At 45.0% G+C, this 20,035-nt stretch overlaps 1 protein-coding gene across 5 annotated transcripts in view; it reads left to right on the forward strand.

The window, feature by feature from the left end:
* The window catches only part of LOC105017552 (MAM domain-containing glycosylphosphatidylinositol anchor protein 2), a 200,573-nt gene that overhangs the window by 152,751 nt on the left and 27,787 nt on the right, over window positions 1–20,035 (forward strand). For all 5 annotated transcript variants that reach the window (XM_020056496.2, XM_020056499.2, XM_020056497.2 and 2 more), the window contains exons 10-12: window positions 4,388–4,657; window positions 14,620–14,768; window positions 18,863–19,040. In XM_020056496.2, coding sequence (XP_019912055.2) covers window positions 4,388–4,657; window positions 14,620–14,768; window positions 18,863–19,040 — 597 coding nt within the window. The remainder of the gene's footprint in view (window positions 1–4,387; window positions 4,658–14,619; window positions 14,769–18,862; window positions 19,041–20,035) is intronic.

The following is a 20,035-nucleotide window of genomic DNA, read 5'->3' on the forward strand; positions in this document are numbered from 1 at the left end:
AAAAAAAATATATATTGATCCAACCTCAGTTTTGCTGAGAAGCCATTGACTTGTGTAAAGTTAGTTAGATAGCTAGTTAGCTGTCTGCCGAGGAGAAAAACGAATGAACTAAATGTTCTGCTTTAGAGGTGGGACTGGGCAAGAACAGGAAGCATCATCCCTCCAGAGCTGTCTTTTTGATTATGGAAACATTTTGACACCTTTTGCATTTATCAATAGATCTGTTGATAGTAACATCACTGAAATACATCCAATGGCTCTATGAAAGAAGGACAACTGTGCCTACACGCAAAGCAACTTTTAGCACAGATGGTATTACATGAAGATTGTGAAATAGAACAAAATATGACTACATACATTTTTCAGTTCTCGCTTGCCCTTCAATACATATTCTGAGGTACCAGAGAGATTTTTTAACAAGCAAATCCCATTCCCGTGCTCCTTCTGGCCAATTATTTGCAAAATAAATCTCACTGACCTAGAAATCTCTCAAACATGATACAAACCACCTAAGGGTTGCCCACGGTGAAATTCCCCTTTATGTCAGTAACATAACAAAATGTGGAGAAAATCAAGGGGTCTGAATACCTTCTGAAGGCAATTGAAATGTATCCCCTCACTGATGTAAGTTGCTCTGGATAAGAACATCTGCCAAGTTACTTAGAAAGGTAAAGTGCAAGATACAAACCACTGGTTAGCCTTTAAAGCAGGATCTATGAAAGGAACTGTGGTGGAGGGCGGGTTAGGGCTTGGACACTTATGGCTGCCACTGGAACAGGCCAGCTTGTCTTCATTATTTATTTACCTGTTTTTGGCAGCAACTGATTCATTTCTGAAGTGTACAGTGACATACCGACTACTAAAGTACAACAAAATGCCTCTAAACTCATTTTACAGTGCTTCATTATACTGCATGATATTTACCACAAGGGCAAAGATTCTCATCCTGTATTTGACAGAGTTTTTTGCATATTTGTTTCACCATTTAGAAATTACAATACTCCCTTACAATACTCCCATAATCTCTGTATTTCAGTGCACCAATAGTTTCGGTACAAATTATATTGTCTTCTGTTACCCTTTGATACCACCACAATCTTGGTATCTTCTCTGGTGATGCTCTGTCAGTTGTTTACTTAGAGGTCTTTTTGCCTCAAGTCTCATCATTAGCAAATTAAGATTGGACTCTGGAGACATCTGGAGATTGACTTGGCCAGTCAAAAACTGTTCATTTTGTTGTCCAACTCCCTAGTTGTTAAGGCAGTATTTTTCAAGGAAATATCATGCAGTGTAATTTAGCACCGTTTTAATGTTTCAGCATGGGGAAAGTACACTGTTGGTACTGATTTTTCTGGGTCACTGGGTTTTTGGTTGGATTATCATCAAACCATTTTGTCATCATTGGTAATTTTCTGTGGTTATCTTGTTGACATTTTTCCATTTTAGATGAAAGCTGAAAGGTCAAATATACTGTTTTTTTACTCTCAGGTGCACAACTTAACTGTTGCAGTGAAACATTCTGTCCAAGAGGCTTTCTAAAATGGATTGAATTTGTTGTCGTACAATTGTTTTCGATAGGTTTCTACGCTGCTGTCCTTCTCTCTGTAGTATGACCTGATAGTATGCCGAACATTGCTCTGGCCCAGCCGGCAGAGATTTTATGGGGATGTCAGTGGTCCGACTGTGAATGGTCTGAGAGGATCTGGGTTGAGTTTGATGAAACGAATCAACAAAGGGCTTGTTTATATTACGACACCTTTACAGAGACATATCAAGACTCAGTACGTTTTTTTTGTGTCTGTAATCTTGCAGATATCAATGGCCCGAGACGCCGCCTTCCGAGGTATTGTGCGCCACATCCTTTTCGATTGAGTTTATGTCAGAACTGTATAGATATTCTGTGAAGTGTGCATGCACATCGCTTGATTTACCCTCTGCTTATGTGCAAACTAAGAAGTATATTTAGCGTTTCATTCTTTCTCGTAATGTGAATAACAGGTGTCCACTTGTGAGTGGAGTGACCTGTTCATTTCCACTGATGGGGTTTGTCCTCCTGGAAATGGTTCATCTCCCTCTTGAGGGTCAGGAAGGTGTCAGTATTAATGAAGCATAAAGACTCTATAGGGAGATGAACTGTATGTAGCACAAAGGAATGCGTATTTCTCTGTTCAAATTATTTTCTGATTTATTTCTAACCAGTTAATGGCATGGGTTAGGTCTGTGTTGTTTACTGTAGCTTAGCATCGAATGTCTGTTGATGATGTGGTCTGTGTGTAGAGGGGCGTGGCCTTCTCTCTCATGGGCCGCTCTCCGTCAAACCTCATCTTTCTCAACCTCTCCATTCCATTTCACCTCCTCCTTCAGCTTTCTCACCAGCTTTTTCAGCTGTCTCATCTCTTTCAGCTTTCTCATCTACTCCTTCAGCTTTCTCACCTCCTCTTTCAGGTTACTCACCTCCTGCTGCTTTCTCACCTCCTCCTTCAGATTTCTCACCTCCTCTTTCAGCTTTCTCACCTCCTCCTGCTTCTTATTTCCTTTAGCTTTCCTATCTATTTTAGCCCTCTCATCTCCTCGTTCACCTTCTGATTGAGGGAGTTTTGTTGTGCTTTGGTGTTCTCTGGGCCTGGACAGACTGAAGCATGTGGGCCTGCTGTTACAGATCCACCTGTTTTACATCCAGCTGGGGGGAATTTATCCCTCATTTCAGTGCTCTATTCTGGGGGGCGGGGGGGACTTCTCTTGTGGTTCATTGTATTCTGAGCTGTTTAAGGGGGAGGGGTTGAGCTTCTGTGTATATTTGTGGTTACTCTGCATTCTTACAGTTCCAGAGTGGAGCAGGTTGACGAAAGCACAATGCTGGCTGATTTGCCACATTCAGCCAAATCGGGGTCGGCACGTGTCAGGAATGCCATGACGTGCTGTAATATTATGGAATACATGTCACAGTTTAGGTGCGGAAGTGTAGTGCAATTGTCAAAAGGTTTACCATTCTATACGCGTGCGTTGTGATTTTGTACTGTGATTTTATTCCAATTCAGTGTTGAAAACATATTGCTCACCATGTGTGCTACAGAGGGACATGATGGAGCCATGAAAAACCTGTTCATTTAATCATATAATCTGCAAATGGTGTCTCTGGACTTTGCTGATTATTTTTATAAACATTCAGTGTCTGGGGACTGAGGCCAGGCCGAAGGGGTTGGGCAAGTAGGTAGGGTGAGGCAGACAGGACAGCGGGTAGGCAGAGCAGGTGGCTGACAGGCGGGCAGGAGGAGGTGTTTGGAGGCGGGGTAAGGTGGGTCTTGGTAACGGAGAATAAACAGGGTTAGTAGGAAGGAACAACTAACCTGGGTGCTCAAACTACGGTTTGGCGCGGCCGTGAACGTTACTACCGAGTAGTGAATAACAACGATCAAGCACCGGACAGACGGAAACCAGGGTATGTATAGGCAGGCTGATGAGGGAATGAATAGCAGGGGCGGAGACTTGAGGGGCAGTGGGGGAAAACAGGAACTGGAGTGCGGGAGCCCGGATCCGGCGCCCAACATACACGGACAGAGAGGAGAGAGGAAAAGCCTGGCCCGGACTACAAGGAGGTGGATGAGGAGGGTGTGACATTTATAAGTGTTATTGATACTATGTTATTACATCAACTAAAAATTGAATTAGTAGACATGACTTTAGCTAGAGTGACCACAGTCTAGATTTATTTCCTCCTTCCCTTTTTTTTATTCTATCGCACGTGCGCTCTCACTGTGACTCTGGCTACCCCTCTTGCATTTCTCTCTTAATACCTCCCTCTCTTCAATCTGTGGGTCACAAAGTATACTTCTGTGCTGGTCCCACGGTTAGGTGGTCTAAGCACATGTAAGTAACCCCAGGGAGATAAGTTTAATCCCCATCTCAACCCCTCCCACCTTCTCTCTCCTCCCAGTCCGTCTTCCGCACAGTTTCTAATCTGTCAAAATAAGGCAGAAAAAAACAACTGTTCTTTAGAATGCATGTAAAATTGCTTTCCTTTAAGTAATCCAAAGTGTTTTGTATGCTCCCACAGTGAGCTGAGAAAATGACTCTAGATAATCTGTGTAGCTCTCAGTCCCTGGTCCTGGATTGGTTGAATTCTTCCTCCCTTCCCCAGGGTCTCTCCTCCTCTCTGTGTCCTTCTAAAGTCCTAACACTCCCTCACCATTCAAAGCCTACGGTACTTTCCCCTCTGACCCCTTTTTTTTTTCTCTTCATTTTAGAGAAAGGCCCTCCCACGGGGAAACGAAAGATGAGATGAGACTGCCTCTCTCTCTCGTTCACATATTTAACACTCTCTCTCCTTCGGCCGCCTTCCTTGGTTCCTCCCGGCCACCCTGACCCCACCCTCTCTCCTCCCCACCAGACCCTCCTTCGGTGGAGCCTGTGTCCTTGGAGTTGCGTCAGGGCCTGGGGCGCTCGGTGTCCATGAACTGCCGGGTCCTGCGAGCCCACCCGTCCCGGGTGCTGCGCTACGAGTGGCGTCTGGGGAACCGCCTGCTCCATGCCGGGCACTTTGACCAAAGCGACGAAACGGAGTACACCGTCAAAAGCCTCACCCGCGAGGGATGGGGGGAGTACACCTGTGACGTCATCAATGAAGCCGGCGCCGGGCGCTGTACCTTCTTGGTAACAGGTGAGCAACGGTTTAATGCGTTTTCGACTCTCATTTCATTCTGCCTGTCATCAGTCGCTAATTCCACTCATTGCGAGTGCCGCATTCCCGGGTTTACTTGTCCGATGTAAGAATGCAAATTATGCCGAACACAATTTATATTGGCTCTTTCACTAGGTCTCAGAGCACTTCACATTTTATGAGGTAAAACTCATATCATCGGTCCCTTACAATGTGTTAATTAAACCCAACCACTCGGATTGACGCGCAGCGGAACTGCCATTTTGTGCCCGATCTGCCTTGCATCATCTGCATAACAGAGTTCTGATTCCCTGTACCCCCGCCCAGTAATTCAACTTCCCAGGGATGTATTCTTGACGGCAGGATGATGCGAACGATGTCTGCGGCAAATTGAAACCTGCCTGTCAGGCGGGTACGCCACGAGATAATTAATTGAAGAGGAGTGTTGGGCGAGACAGGCGGGAGCCTAATGCATATTGTCAATTTGAAACAGACATGAACCCTATTTGACTACCCGGCTTCGGTCGAAAAAAAGAAACACCACATGTAGGATCCACGTGAGCTTCAGAAGCTACCTATACACGTCTTGGTGAATGCCAAATCACACCCTATTCCCTAAGTATAGAATTACCACCCTGGTAAAAATTCATGTGTGAATCGTCATTTGGGACACATCGCTCTAGATTACTAATGACAGTTCTTATTACACAGGAAGGACCTGATCCTTTATACAGGAAACCCATACGCCGGGTAATACATGGGTATTGCCTCCCGGCTGTTTATTTTTAGATTGCCATGCTGCGTTGTTTTGTGGCGGAGAGCCTGCCAATAGCAGGAGAGGTCCGGAGCCACGCCATCACTCACGCCGAGCGTTTGTGTTTTATGACAGGGCCAGATTAGTTCGGAGCGGGCGAGAGGGAGGAAGAGAGAGACAGAGCAAGAAGGGAGACGGAGGATGAGAGTGGGAGATAAAGAAAAAGATAGATTGCGAAAGAGAGAGAGAGAGGGTGAGAAAGAAAGTGCCAGGGGACAGTGGCTTAAGTGGCAGAGGATCAAAATGACAAATACCGCCGGACGCCGAGCTCCCCGTTCATAATGGGGGGGTCTGGGAGACGGAAGGCTTCGCCCGGGTCGTGCACCTCCCTGTCCTCCGCCAGGTTAAGATGGACAGTGTCTGGTGGGGTCATATATCAGTCCGGCCCCCCGAGGAGCGGGTATGGTGGAGACGGGGAGATCATCTCTTCCGGCCATTTGCTTTTCTCAGCGGGCTCGTTGTTATCACTCACCTCCTTCCTGTCTCCCTTCTATTGCCGTGCGGCCCCGTTCCCTCCATCATCACTGCAGCCTTCCCTCCAACCCAGTTCTCACGGAATCAGACCCCCTCTCCCTCCTTACTCCTTACGCACGTCCAGCGCTCCTTGCATTCGTCGCACAAGCCGTATGTCCCCCTCCCTCCAGCCATCTCTCTCTATCTACCTCCATCCATCTCTAACACCACCCCCTCTCTCTATCTACCTCCATCCATCTCTAACACCACCCTCTCTCTCTATCTACCTCCATCCATCTCTAACACCACCCCCTCTCTCTATCTACCTCCATCCATCTCTAACACCACCCTCTCACTCTATCTACCTCCATCCATCTCTAACACCACCCCCTCTCTCTATCTACCTCCATCCATCTCTAACACCACCCCCTCTCTCTATCTACCTCCATCCATCTCTAACACCACCCTCTCTCTCTATCTACCTCCATCCATCTCTAACACCACCCCCTCTCTATATCTACTTCCATCCATCTCTAACACCACCCTCTCACTCTATCTACCTCCATCCATCTCTAACACCACCCTCTCACTCTATCTACCTCCATCCATCTCTAACACCACCCTCTCTCTCTATCTACCTCCATCCCTCTCTAACACCACCCCCTCTCTCTATCTACCTCCATACATCTCTAACACCACCCTCTCTCTCTATCTACCTCCATCCATCTCTAACACCACCCCCTCTCTCTCGATTTACCTCCATCCCTCTCTAACACCACCCTCTCTCTCTCTATCTACCTCCATCCATCTCTAACACCACCCTCTCTCTCTATCTACCTCCATCCCTCTCTAACACCACCCTCTCTCTCTATCTACCTCCATCCCTCTCTAACACCACCCCCTCTCTCTATCTACCTCCATCCATCTCTAACACCACCCTCTCTCTCTATCTACCTCCATCCATCTCTAACACCACGCTCTCTCTCTATCTACCTCCATCCATCTCTAACACCACCCCCTCTCTCTCGATTTACCTCCATCCCTCTCTAACACCACCCTCTCTCTCTATCTACCTCCATCCATCTCTAACACCACCCTCTCTCTCTATCTACCTCCATCCCTCTCTAACACCACCCTCTCTCTCTATCTACCTCCATCCCTCTCTAACACCACCCCCTCTCTCTATCTACCTCCATCCATCTCTAACACCACCCTCTCTCTCTATCTACCTCCATCCATCTCTAACACCACGCTCTCTCTCTATCTACCTCCATCCATCTCTAACACCACCCCCTCTCTCTCGATTTACCTCCATCCCTCTCTAACACCACCCTCTCTCTCTATCTACCTCCATCCATCTCTAACACCACCCTCTCTATCTATCTACCTCCATCCATCTCTAACACCACCCTCTCTATCTATCTACCTCCATCCATCTCTAACACCACCCTCTCTCTCTATCTACCTCCATCCATCTCTAACACCACCCCCCCTCTCTCAATTTACCTCCATCCCTGTCTCCATTCAGCCTTCCCTCTCTCCCTCCCAGTGCTCTAGATTCCTACCATCTGGATGTTTCTGCTGCCAAAGGTTCGGTAGCTTCGTTAGTTAGTGGCCCCCGGGACACAGAAGGAGCACAGTGCTCCAAATCCACTTTGGGCTCCACGATTATCCCTGAAATCCAATATACTCTGTCCCTCCTTCCAGTCCCTCTTCTGGCCATCGGCTGGGGTTTAGCTATCAGGCATTAACAGTTGAAGTAGTTGACCTGTTTAAGACGGTGCGGACACAAAAGTCTGGAGGCCCCTGAATCAGCGTGAGACCGCAGTCACGTGGAAACTTAACCCAAACATACAACAGTTTGACTTGAATTTCGTTTCGGTTCTGTGTATTATATTCACCCCAAGATCTGCCTACATGAACCGGCATATCCATTCTCTTTTAGCTCTCATTCACCCATGTGGATCTTACTACGTTTGCATGAGGCCCTTACATCAATATTTGAAATGACTGCTAAGACATTGTGTTGCAGATTGTGCATATGGGCATACCACGTTGTGAAACCAACGTAGCTTTAACGTCTTTCAGTCATTCAGTTATGTGGAGGTATTTTCCCTCTGAGGCAGCGCTATTCCTGATAAACTACAGCAGCAGACTGCAGAGAAAAGGGAGAGGGGGGAGAGAGAGAGAGAAAGGAAAAAGAGATAGGGGGGTTGGGATGGGGTAAAGAGGGAGAGATAGAGAGATATCTCTGTTTGCCTACAGTGGAAATTTATCAGCCAAAGCCACTGGCCAAAAGCCAGCGGAGGTCGATTAAACCCAGGGTCTCAGTTATCACGCCAGGGAGTGCACACGCTCACACACAAACACTCACAAACACACGCGCACACACACACACACACACACACACTGAAACCATGCAGTAGGACACGCTTAGGGGCAAACACACACTCTATCCCACTGATACTAAGGAGACCGATTATATTGGGGGCAGTGTTATTCAAGTCATGTTTTTATATACATGCATGTCTGGATGTGTGTGCGTGTGTGTGTGTGTTTGCAGGTCCAGAGTGGTTTGGGGGGGGCAGTACTCAGAGTGTCTAAAGCCAGTATGAGGAGACTGCATGTCAATGCAAACTGGTAGATTGACTGGCAAGAAAGTTTAAATGTTTAAAGTTTATCTTAGCCACCCCAAATCATTTTGTGCAAAAAACATATTTGACTCAAAACATTCACCTCAGATGTCTTCTGTTCATTCATTCTTATGTTAGCGGTACAGTAGAATCTTATATATAGACCCTTTAACCCTTTGGCGCGTACGATCACACCAGTGTGATCAATCTTGAGTGGTCCCTGGAGCGTACGATCACACCGGTGTGATTAGAACGTCATGTTTAGAACGCACCATTAGCATACCTAGCTACAAGTAACGTAACAATGGCTGGTAAAACCGCGCTATTATTTACTCACATTTAGCTCAAACAGTGTTTATAACTTTATTTCCTGATTGTAATTGTTTCAAGACCATACTATGATATTAACCAGGTAGAAAGCATTCAAATCGGGACAAGAAGTGTTAGTTACGTACCAACAGACAGCCAACACTAATGCACAAAAACGAATTATATTAGCGACTACTACCGATCAAAACCATTGCAAAAACTTTCTAGAAGTTACGTTCCCCGTTGTATGCATTTTATATAGTTTATTCATTTTCACTGCATTGAATAACTGGTCACGATTTGTTAGCTAGCGGGCAGCTGATGTTTGCTAGCGGTTAGCTGACGTTTTCTAGCTAGCTACAGTAATAAATCAACCAACTTTTGTAGCTCTTAGAATTCGAGTCAACGAGAGAAGCTTGCAATGCAATGCATGTAGTGTTCCTTACCTAGCAAGGTGACTGTTCAAAGGCTGGCATGAGTTCAAATGCTGCAGAGTACCGAAGTCACGTGCAAAAAAACTCACGCTGGGGGGTCGGTAAGGAATATTTGAAACTCACTCGTGAAAAGGTTAAGAATTCTGGGTATTATTTAGAGTTAGGATAAGTATTCGGTTTAGAGAACATGAAGGATCGGTTTTCAGGTCCCTACTAGGAGAGAAAAACCAATGTGTGCGTGTGCGTGCGTGCCAGGCTTGGGGGGTATCTGCGTTGGCTGTGGCTTTACTGAGATGGCCCTTTAATCCTGCCAGAGCAGAGTGGTAAAGTGGCAGCCAGCGTCTTCAGAGGGTTTAATCTGTACCCCTCAGGCTTGGCAGAGCCCTGGCATGCTTGGTCAGAACGAGCCCCTCCGTCCTTTCTCTCAGGGTGGCATAAACTACTCGGATCCACTTGATGGGACTGTTTTTCTTCAAATCCTGGTCTTTGGGAAGCACTTAGGATGCAGGCTTTGGTTCTAACCGAGCATTTATAAAAGGCTTAATCCGCACAACTAAGCTTTGAAATGACAGGGTTATTTTATTTGGTTATGGTCTTGGGGTCCCAGGGTCCTATCGTGAGGACAACACCGTAGAAAGTTGGCTTAAAACTTGGCTTTCCATAAAGAGCTCCACTGAAAACGGTCACTGTCGTTTGAAAACGGTCGTGCATTACGCTTCACCGTCTGAAATGGCGTAAGGGGGAGACGAATGGCGCCCCTAGCCCGGCTTTATAGATGCGCTGACAGCGTCTTCATTCTCCACCAGTATGGGGTGGGAGATAAACAAATGCAGCTAAATGATTACATAATGGTACAATGATGTTTATTTATGATTAATGTGCAGTGCTGCTGGGAAAACCTATAAAATGTATTAGTCTTAAAGTAGTAACTTTTGAAACATTTTGCATACTTTATGGGGAGAGTTTTTCTTTTTTTTTTCTTTTTTTTTTCCGACTCTGAATGGATCTTGTGAAAGGTTGATAAATTATTGCTGTTAATACTTGGCTGATATGCATTCCTATACATCCACAGGACCAGGAAAATAATCTCTAAGATGAATATGTATATATTTTTTTTATTCTGTAGGATTTGTGCCTACAGTGCTGAGAATATTAATGAGACGAGAGAAAAGAATACCTGTTTTCACTCTTCAGATACCCCCCAGGGTTCTCCAGTTCCTCAGTCCAAATTACTTTCCATTACAATTCTGAAAGCATATAAACAACATGTTATTATTAATCTATTTTCTAACATCATCATATTTACTAGTAGTCTGGACCTGTACAAAATGTGCTGGATATCCGTACATTTTGTGCCTGTGAATGCAGAGAATTGTCCTGCTAAGAGTAGCTGTCTGACAGTGATGGATAGCCAGTGGTGAGTGACATGATTTACAATGGAAACCAACGGGAAGCATATGAATGGTGCTAATCGATCAGTTATCTGCTAGGAGTCTGTCAGCCTTGAAGTGCAGTTGCACATTGTCGGGTATACTGTTTGTAGTGGTTTGACACGCAATCCCTCACCGTGTACCGATACGTTGTGTTTGTCTACGCGGCGGTGTCATTTAATAAAGGTTTTCTTTTCAGTAGCAACATTTAAGCAAAACATGTCTTTAATCCAACCCAGCCGACCATTATTATAACAAAAGTGAAATCGTAACCATGGCTCGGTTGACGTTAATAATACATTCATCTCCAGAAACACATTTCCCTTGGCATTCAGAAACCAGACTGGAGCATTGTCATTTTCTATGTCTAGACATATTTACTAGACAAAAGCACTGTGATGTTTGCATAGCGGAGTTGGAGCATCATGAAGATTTGTGTGTGTCTCCGTGAGCTGCTGTGTTCTTTGAACTCCTCTCCAAACAGAGTACATTTAAGGCCCGGAAAACAAATCTGTCATTTGGGTGTTTGTTGCTACCATTTCCCTCAAAGGTTGGCGTTTGTTTCTCAGGCCTCGTTGAAGTTTGGGTTAAGCGCAAATTTAGTTTCATTCATGTTGGTGTTTAGATTCAGTTTATGTTTATGTTGTAACACATTCTGTGCCCGTTTGTGTCAAATGTAATTCATTGTTTTATTCATGGGTACAAAGGATTGTTCCTTTGGCGCGGTCATTAGCATACTGTATGTCTGCTATATAACGCTTGTTACCAAAGCAATTCTGTGTTCATATGAAGTCTCAGCTCCAAATCATCCATCTATGGAGGTACAAACTGGCTAGCATATGGTTGCAAGCAAGTTTATTTATATAGCACAGTAGAATAAAAACAAATACTAAAATGAAAACATATGCTTTATGTAGAATAAGAAAATAGAAGCAGAATAAAAGCCAAATAAATACATAACTGGTAGAGTCCGTATTACATTCCCTGCAGGACCTCTTCTCTAGAAGTAGCACAATGTTCAGTCACCCCTGGAGTGAAATGGGTAGCGGTGCTGGGTGGTCAACGCTACGCGTATCTTGTTTAGTCCATTGGATTAGTCCATTGTTTTAGTTCATTGCAGTGCATTAGCTTACTGCTGATACACATAAAGTAATCCCATACCAGCATGTAAATTAAATAATCTGCTAAAAGCTAAATAACCCAAAGTCTTTGTTTTTGAATCATACTCGTAGCTTAAACGTGCCTGATTTGTTGTTTGCCGATCTGTGCTCCAGTCTATTTTGGTTGTAGAGAGAGAGCAAGAGAGAAAGAGGGAGAAATGGGGTTGAAAAACTGACACTGAGACAGAAAAGAGAAAGAGAAGAAAGAGAAAGAGAGGGAGATAGAGGACAGCGCAGGCTTAGTTTGAGATGTCGAAGGAGTATTGTTTTATTCCCCTCCAAAATGACCTGTTTCTGTACAGACACAGCTTCATCGACCTCCAGATCAAAGCTGACTTTTTAAATTACATTTATATACAGAATGTCCTTTCAGGAGCGGTTTTCTCTGACAAGTGTATGACCTTTCATAGTCACATGTCAACAAAACATAGAATAAATAACAAAGGAAAACAATTGACGAGAGACAGAAAGAGAGAATCAGTCTTGTCCGTGGGTGTTTCTGTATCACATCTCGGCGTGAGCTTGGCCCACAATCACCAGGTATAATTGTACTGCATTCAATTATTTAACTCGGATTGTGTTTACTGGAAATATGATTACTGTGGAGTACTACTATGTCACAGTAATGTCAAGGGAAAGCACAATTTGGTATTAACAATTTCAAAAGGGTTAATCGTCCCTAAATGATAGATGGATGGACTGTTTAAAGAACGGTTGAGATGATGTTCAAAATACCCACAAAAAATGTTCGTCTGAAACTGTGATACAGATTAGAAATTGGAGTGTAATTCTATCAGCTGCCTTACCTGAATAGGTTTTTTTTACATCTTCCCCAAAACTTCATTCTCTTGTTCGCCGGAAATGATTTTATCTTGTTGATGTATGAATAGTCCCTTAATATGTATTGTAATATTTAAATAGCTTTTTCCATAGGCTTGTAATCGTCACTCGGCAGTCCGAGCAAATGTAAAGCATCATTAACCTGATATATTGTCTATAAGATTCGGTATGACACCCACACAGGAGAGATTGTAACTTATTATCTTGTGATTATGAGAAATGATCAAACTAGTGAAAGGCTGATATCTGCCTAAAGCTGGGTATTGCTCTCTTATCACTATTTTTATGGGTAGTTAGCACTTCTGTCTTCAGAAACAGAATTGATTGATTGGAAAAGTAGAAGGTTTAACCTCTGAATTGATTGATTGTAAACATTGAAGACTTATCCACCAAATAGATTGATTGGATGGTACAGTCGCCATATCTTAACTTGATCCACGTTTCCCCTAAGAAATGTTTCAACCCCTACAAAAATAACCATCAATTATAATCCACATTATTTTCCTGCTGTGGCAAACCTGCTCAAATTAAGATACGGCATCAGAAAAGCAGTTGGGCTTGTAAAATATGCCTGGGTCATAATGGAAGTCCCTTTTAAAATAAAGATAAGAAGAAATCCAAACTTGAGTATGGAATGCAGTGAATGGGTCCAACCGTGAGATGATGTTGCTATGATCCTCAACACTTCTCTATCATCTAGTGCACCTTACTGAAGGCATTATGAAAGTAATTAAAAAATGAAAAGAATTGAAGTAAATACAATTGGCATGTCTGTTGGCCTTTGTATTTCATAATGCATCCATTTTGCTGGGGGGCCCTGGAGACATTTAATAACTTTCTCCCACACCATCTGGCCCTGCAGCGTTTCCCTGGTTGAGTTCCATTGACCGATTCACGGTATTTACTATAACTCGTCAGTGTCATAAACCACTTTGACAGCGTTAATACACTTTGCTGGAGGAGTTATCAATAAATTGCTCTTTTCTCAGCTTCATAATGTCAGATCAATGCATTGTTTACTTTCAGTTAACATTCATCTCTTTCTTGACGATTGCAATTTGAAATCAGCATGTACTTCCTTTTTTGTGGAATTTCATGAGGCGCTTGAGATTCCAGCGTGGTCTCAGGGAGGTGTGTGTCAGGCTGTCTTTTGGAGAGTATCCTTTCGAAAATTGCTTTCTAAGTATTTGTCTGTTTCCTTTGACCTGTGAGAAATCTCTTTGGTAAGATGTCAATTGCATACTCCTCGCGTCCTCTCTCCTTCTCAAAACCCATTGAAGGAGAAAGCCAGAGGTCCCTGCCTCCCCTGTCCGTCTCTTGCAGTGGATTTTGAGAAGGAGACGACGGGAGAGGACGTGACGAGTATGCAGTGGAGAATCTCCCTTTCTCTTGGCTCCTTTATAAATACAGTCCTGAATATGTCAAGGAACTCCCTTCAAACAACCAACAGTACTGTTCTGTTCCTATCAATAACTCTACCTACAGTACTGTTCTGTTCCTATCAATAACTCTACCTACAGTACTGTTCTGTTCCTATCAATAACTCTACCTACAGTACTGTTCTGTTCCTATCAGTAACACTGCTCACCCTTTGGCTTCCATCAAACCAAACGCTTTTATCGACAAAATGTCTGAGAAACATCCTCCCCCAACACTGGGTTAAACACAGGCATAATACAGGGTTGCAGGAAGCCACCCCAGGTTGATGCCTTGCAGCCTTTGTGTGGAATTATCTATAACATGACACTATGTTTTCTGTACAGCCGTCATCATGATAAAATAGCTCTGTCACGTGTGGTTCCCTCGCGTCCTTGGTGGCACGGGTGAAGGTGAACATTATCTGATGCGTTTTCGTCGGGATTAAACGTTCATTTTGTTTCTGTTTACAGGCAAGGCGTTTCCCCCCGAGTTCTACTACGACACATACAGCCCTCTGTGGCAGAACCGGCCTAGGGTCTACAGCTTCAAGCTGCAGTGGACCCAGATGAACCCGAACACCGTGGACCGCATAGTGGCCTACCGCCTCGGCATACGACAGGTGAGGAGCCGACGCCTTCTTCCTTCGCTGCGGGTGAGAACGGGCCTTTTCAGATGACTAGAACGTGTCGCCGTGTAGTAGAAAGCGCTAAAACGGGCGGTTGGTGCCGAGGCTTGGCGGACATTGCAGTAGTTGCCTGTCACTGTTCTCCTTGCGCGCCCCTTTGGGCCCGGTGCAGCGGGAGGCCCCGTGGAGAAGAGTGGCAGCCACCAGTTGTGTTTACCTGCAGATGGAGGGAAAGGCCTCAGATGACAGGCTGTCAACATTGATCGGTGGTCGGCCGAGACTAGTCCCCGGTAATGCTTTTTTAGCCACAACTTACTTTTACCACAATAAAGCAAGTGTTTCAGTGTCCGTCCATTTTAGGGTGGGGGGGGCGGGGGTGGGTAGAGTGTCCTGGCATTGATCTCTGGGCCATATCAGTGTGGTGGTTTACAGTACGTTATCGGTGTTGTTCGCCCGCTTCATGATTAGACAACATCGCCAGCTGAACCCCGTTGTGCCCAGCTCCTCTATCTCTTCCTCTCACACCTGTTAGCACATTAGCGCGTCGCTAACGTCATTAAGCCGAGTCTAGGTGACACTATGTGTGATCTCGTTGTACCCATAAGCCCCTGCTGTGACAAAGTGTCTCCTTCCCTTTGCACACAGCGGGTAATGACTTTGGCAGCATCCAGGAATGTGGAAACGTGGGCTAGCTCTGCGTGGGCCTTCTTGTCTGTCTAGCTCGCAGACTTGGTGTCAGAGTCCACCGCCAATGCAGGGACATTTCAAATACATTGCTTTCAGGGGGGGTGGGGGTAGGTCAGCAGAAGCTCTTATTCAGAACCACTGCATTACAAGTGATAGTTGTCTGAACTGCCATACTCAGATCTTCAATCTTTTTTTCTTTCTTTTTTTAAAATCAATTGTATTGTAACTCCAATTGTGTTTTCGTGTTAGGAATCTCAACATGAAAAACACATTAAAACTGGGTACCGCTAAATATATTTCTGTCAACGATCTTAGTCGTGTGTTTGGTAATATATGAGGTTGTGTTTGCGTGATTCGTTCATTCGCCACGGGAGCCAACTTGTTCTTGTTTTTTCCAGTCTGTCTTGTTGTTTCTCATCTCCCACCTGGCAAGCAGAATCGTTGTTTGCGAGGACTCGTTTTTCTTTCCTCTATTTTTTTTTACTTCTCCCCCTCGCTAACCAAAGGTAGTGGAGTGCATTTTAACTAGGCTGTGTATCCCTGAGCTCCCTCAGATACAGGACGCATTACGCTTTAGGGGAGTTGAGGAAGGGGCCTATCTTTAACATTTTCCTTTAAGGCGAGCCTCCCCTTCATGTTTCATCTGGCGAGAATGATTGAACGTTGACCCCCTTTGAAACCCCTTTTCCCCCGTTTCACTTTCCTCCCGTTGCAGAGGGAGCTCGGCTTTCGTTCCTTTCGGCGATCGAAAAAGCAATAGAACGTGAATGAGTAAGAAGGGTTGGGGGGGTGACGAAAAAGAGAGAGTGTGTCAGGGAGGGAGGACTGTCTCCCCTCCTTCATAAATAAATAAATGCTTAGACACCCCTGGTAGGATGCTGAGCAGAGCTCTCCGAGACAGTGGTGCTGTAATGAAAGTGTCGGCACGTGGGCCTCTGGTCCTATTTATAGCTGGAGCTGAGTGGTTAACGCTACGTGTGTTGTGTTCCCCCTCCGTTCCCACAAAATCAGGATCCTTTCCCCTCGTTCGCCGCCTTTGAATTAACAAAGTGGGCTTTGGGCTTCCGTAACGGCTCACCTGATGCCCTGTGTGGAAGGCAGACGGGCAGAGCAGGCCGTACGGGCCGAGGAAAGAGCAGAGTACAAGTGGTTAAAAGGAAGGAGCGTAGAGGCGAGGCAATGGCACGAGATGCACACTCAGGAACCACCCTGCCGGTGATGGCTGCTTCCTGTCCATTGGCTTCACTTCCTGTCCATTGGCTTCACTTGTGGCCCTGGACACTTGCTCCTCTCACGTCGGCACACCGCGAAGGTTGGAGAGTGGACGCTCCTCTCTCTCCTGTTCTGTCTCTTTCATTCCACTCCTTTCTGTCATTTCATCCTTGTTCCCTCCTGCTTTTCCCTCTCTTTTGCTCTCGTCGCTCCTCTTTCCTCTCTCCTCCTCAGTCAATTGGTCTGTCAGTCAGGGTTGGATCAGTGAACGGGCAGAAGAGCCGCACTGATCAATAGCAGCAGACTAATTAAATGCAGCCAATCTGTTTCTCTCCATCCCCTCTCCCCTCCCTCCCTCCATCCCTCCCTCCCTCTCTCTCTCTCTCTCTCTCCCGTCCCTAGCTCCCTCCTAATGTTGCCACTTTGATTAGTCCTATGCTTTACTCTGCTCCTTTCTCTTTGATCAACTTCCCTGGTTCCTAAAGGTACAGTCAAAATCCCACAAACTGTTGCTACAGTCAAGTTCAATTAAATGAGATATGGCACTTTTTCTGTCTTCCTCCCTGTGAAGAAACACTGAGAGTGAAAGGTAGAGAGATATATACAGAAAACCATAATTGCATCAAGTGGCCACGAGTCAAATTAACAATAATGGGAGAATAAAACAGAAGCACCAAACCTAAAGAAGTGGAACAGGGACATGCACTGTTGTAAATCCCATTGAAACAGTAAAAAGCTTCTGCAATGAGCAATTAGGGTTTGATTTAATTAAGTATTTAAAAGACAATTCGGTTTCCTGATCCCGGAAAGATGGAGTCATCAACTTCCATTTGTTGAGTCAGAGTTTGAGGCAGAGTGGTCCTGGAGCCAAGATTGTCATTTAAGGCCTCCATCTGCTCCGAGTGTACACAATTGATTATTCACACACACTCGTAAGGACGCATGTGTTTCAACACACTCTCACATGTGCACACACACTCTAAAGCGCACGCACACATACATACTCGCAGACACGCACATTATTATAGCTTCGTCTCTGGACACCTTTAATTCATATCAATAGCCAGCGGTGCCTTTTGTATTATATGGTAGAGCAGGAATTAAAACGCTTGACCCAAACTGTTACACCCTGACAACAATTATGAGTAACAGACAAAAACAGAGCTGTTTACCTGTGAGCCTCGCTGTTATTTAGTAGTTAGAGAGCACACACTGGTTAATTGCTTAATTGTCACTGCCCTACCAAACACACACACACACAACACACGCACAAACTCTCCTCCATGACTTCTGTCTCCTCTTTCTTTTCTCTCTATCCCGTCAGCAGTCATTCACACGGCCATATGGAGGCTAATTGTGATGCCGAAGTCGTTAGCGTTCTCTTTTCCACATCTCTGCTATGCTAACTGATCCTCTGGGAGGAAATACACCCCCTTTTTCCCTTGTCATCTGATGTTCAAGCCCTTTTCATGGTTTCCAATGAAGGCAGGATCCCGTCTCTTGCTGTTTTGAAATCTGCACCGGTTCAAAGTCACACTGCCGTAGTCTCACCACCAGGCATAAATAGCGGGGTGTTGACACTTACCTGAAATTAAATCATCACCCAAATACAGACTCTAGGGGGCAGAGACAGACAGGTGTAATGGAAAAAACAGTTTACTGTTTGAGAGTCTTTGAAGACAGGGGCCCGTTCTGTCTGATCTGATAGGTAGAGAAACATTGGACTAGTGGTTTAGAGGGAAACTTCAAAGATGAATATCTATATGTATGATGAGAGGTTGTCGATAAAGATGAGAAGAAAGAGGACAGTTTTGTGATGTAGCTTGGTTAGATTCGCTTCTGCTTTGCGGAGGGTGTTTGATGTTCTTGTGGAGCTTTGTAGACGTCATTCATGATGTTTCCAAGCTTTGGTGAGGCATACCTCCTGTTCCACAGTGTGTGGTTACTCCATCTCTTTAGGCTACATTAGACGAGAATCAATCCAATTTATTGACTCACTCTTCTCTTCCATTTATGACGGCAACGCTGGTTGGAATTTCTAGAATGTGGGACTATCACTATTTGTTATTTACTTCTTGACTGCGTGCGCGCGCCTGCGCACAACTGCGTTGGCGGGCTGGTGTGTGTGTGCGCGCGTGCAGGCCCGCGTGTCCCTTTCACTAACTCCAGCTCTGTGTCCTCCCGTTCAGACGGGGCTCCAGCGGTGGTGGGAGCAGGAGATCCCAGTGGAGGGAACCATCACCAAAGGAGAACTGATCACGCACAACCTGACAGAGCTCATCAAGCCGGAGGCCTACGAGGTGCGCCTCACTCCCATAACGCGCTTCGGAGAGGGGGACTCCACAATCAGGACCATCACCTACAGCGGTGAGTACACCGCTGGATCCTGGTCAGATCACTACAGATCCTGGTCGGATCACTACATAATCCTGGTCAGATCACTACATAATCCTGGTCGGATCACCACAGATCCTGGTCAGATCACCACAGATCCTGGTCAGATCACTACAGATCTGCGGTTTATTTTTTGTCTTATGACAAAGATTTTGGACAAAAACAAACTGGAATTTTGTGTTTTTCATTCAGGGTCTAACAATACACCTGGCAGTTGCGCGTGGTTTGATTAATGATAATGGGGACAGTGAAATATCTGCAGAATGTTGGACTGTGGATTAGGTCAGTGATCTTCCACTCATCCTGAACTGCGGCTACAGGATAACAGCTTTCATTAGGCACATCATCCTGTGACGAGGTAGTCATGGCAACTCGTTCTCTGACCACCGAGAAACACAGGGAAGTCGTGAACAACAGGAAGACGACAGGTTGCTAACAGGCCGATGGTGATGTTTTCAGGGCAGATTTCCCTGATTAAAGATATTGACTAGATCATCCAGTGTCCTGATAGACAAAGTGCATTCTTATTGATCGGACAAAATCCAGGAGATCGTTGACAGGGTGAAGCGAACATACAGTAAAATCCATAAGGGGAGGCAGATAGCTTAGTGGTTAGAGAGTTGGGGTCATTAACTGTTTGGTTGCAGGTTTGAATACCCAACCCAACATGAGGAACAATCTGTTGTTGTGCCCTAAAGCAAGGCATTTAACACAAATTGCTCCTGTGCGTTGAAGGTACCGGATTTTGACCCATTTTATTTTTCGGTTCCTTCAGTGTTGCTCCAGACAAGGAGTTATTTAAATGACAAAAATGTCCTTTTCTTTAGATCAAGCCGATTTTTATTTGTAAGATTAGGGAAGATTTTAACAACATTGCAGGTGGGTGATTCCAAATAAGAGAAGGGCACTAAATAGAAATCACCTTTTTTATAGGGAGAAAAAATATCCATTTATTGAGTACAAGTAGA

The sequence above is a fragment of the Esox lucius genome, chromosome 18 (genome assembly GCF_011004845.1).
Source record: "Esox lucius isolate fEsoLuc1 chromosome 18, fEsoLuc1.pri, whole genome shotgun sequence".
NCBI lineage: Eukaryota > Metazoa > Chordata > Actinopteri > Esociformes > Esocidae > Esox > Esox lucius.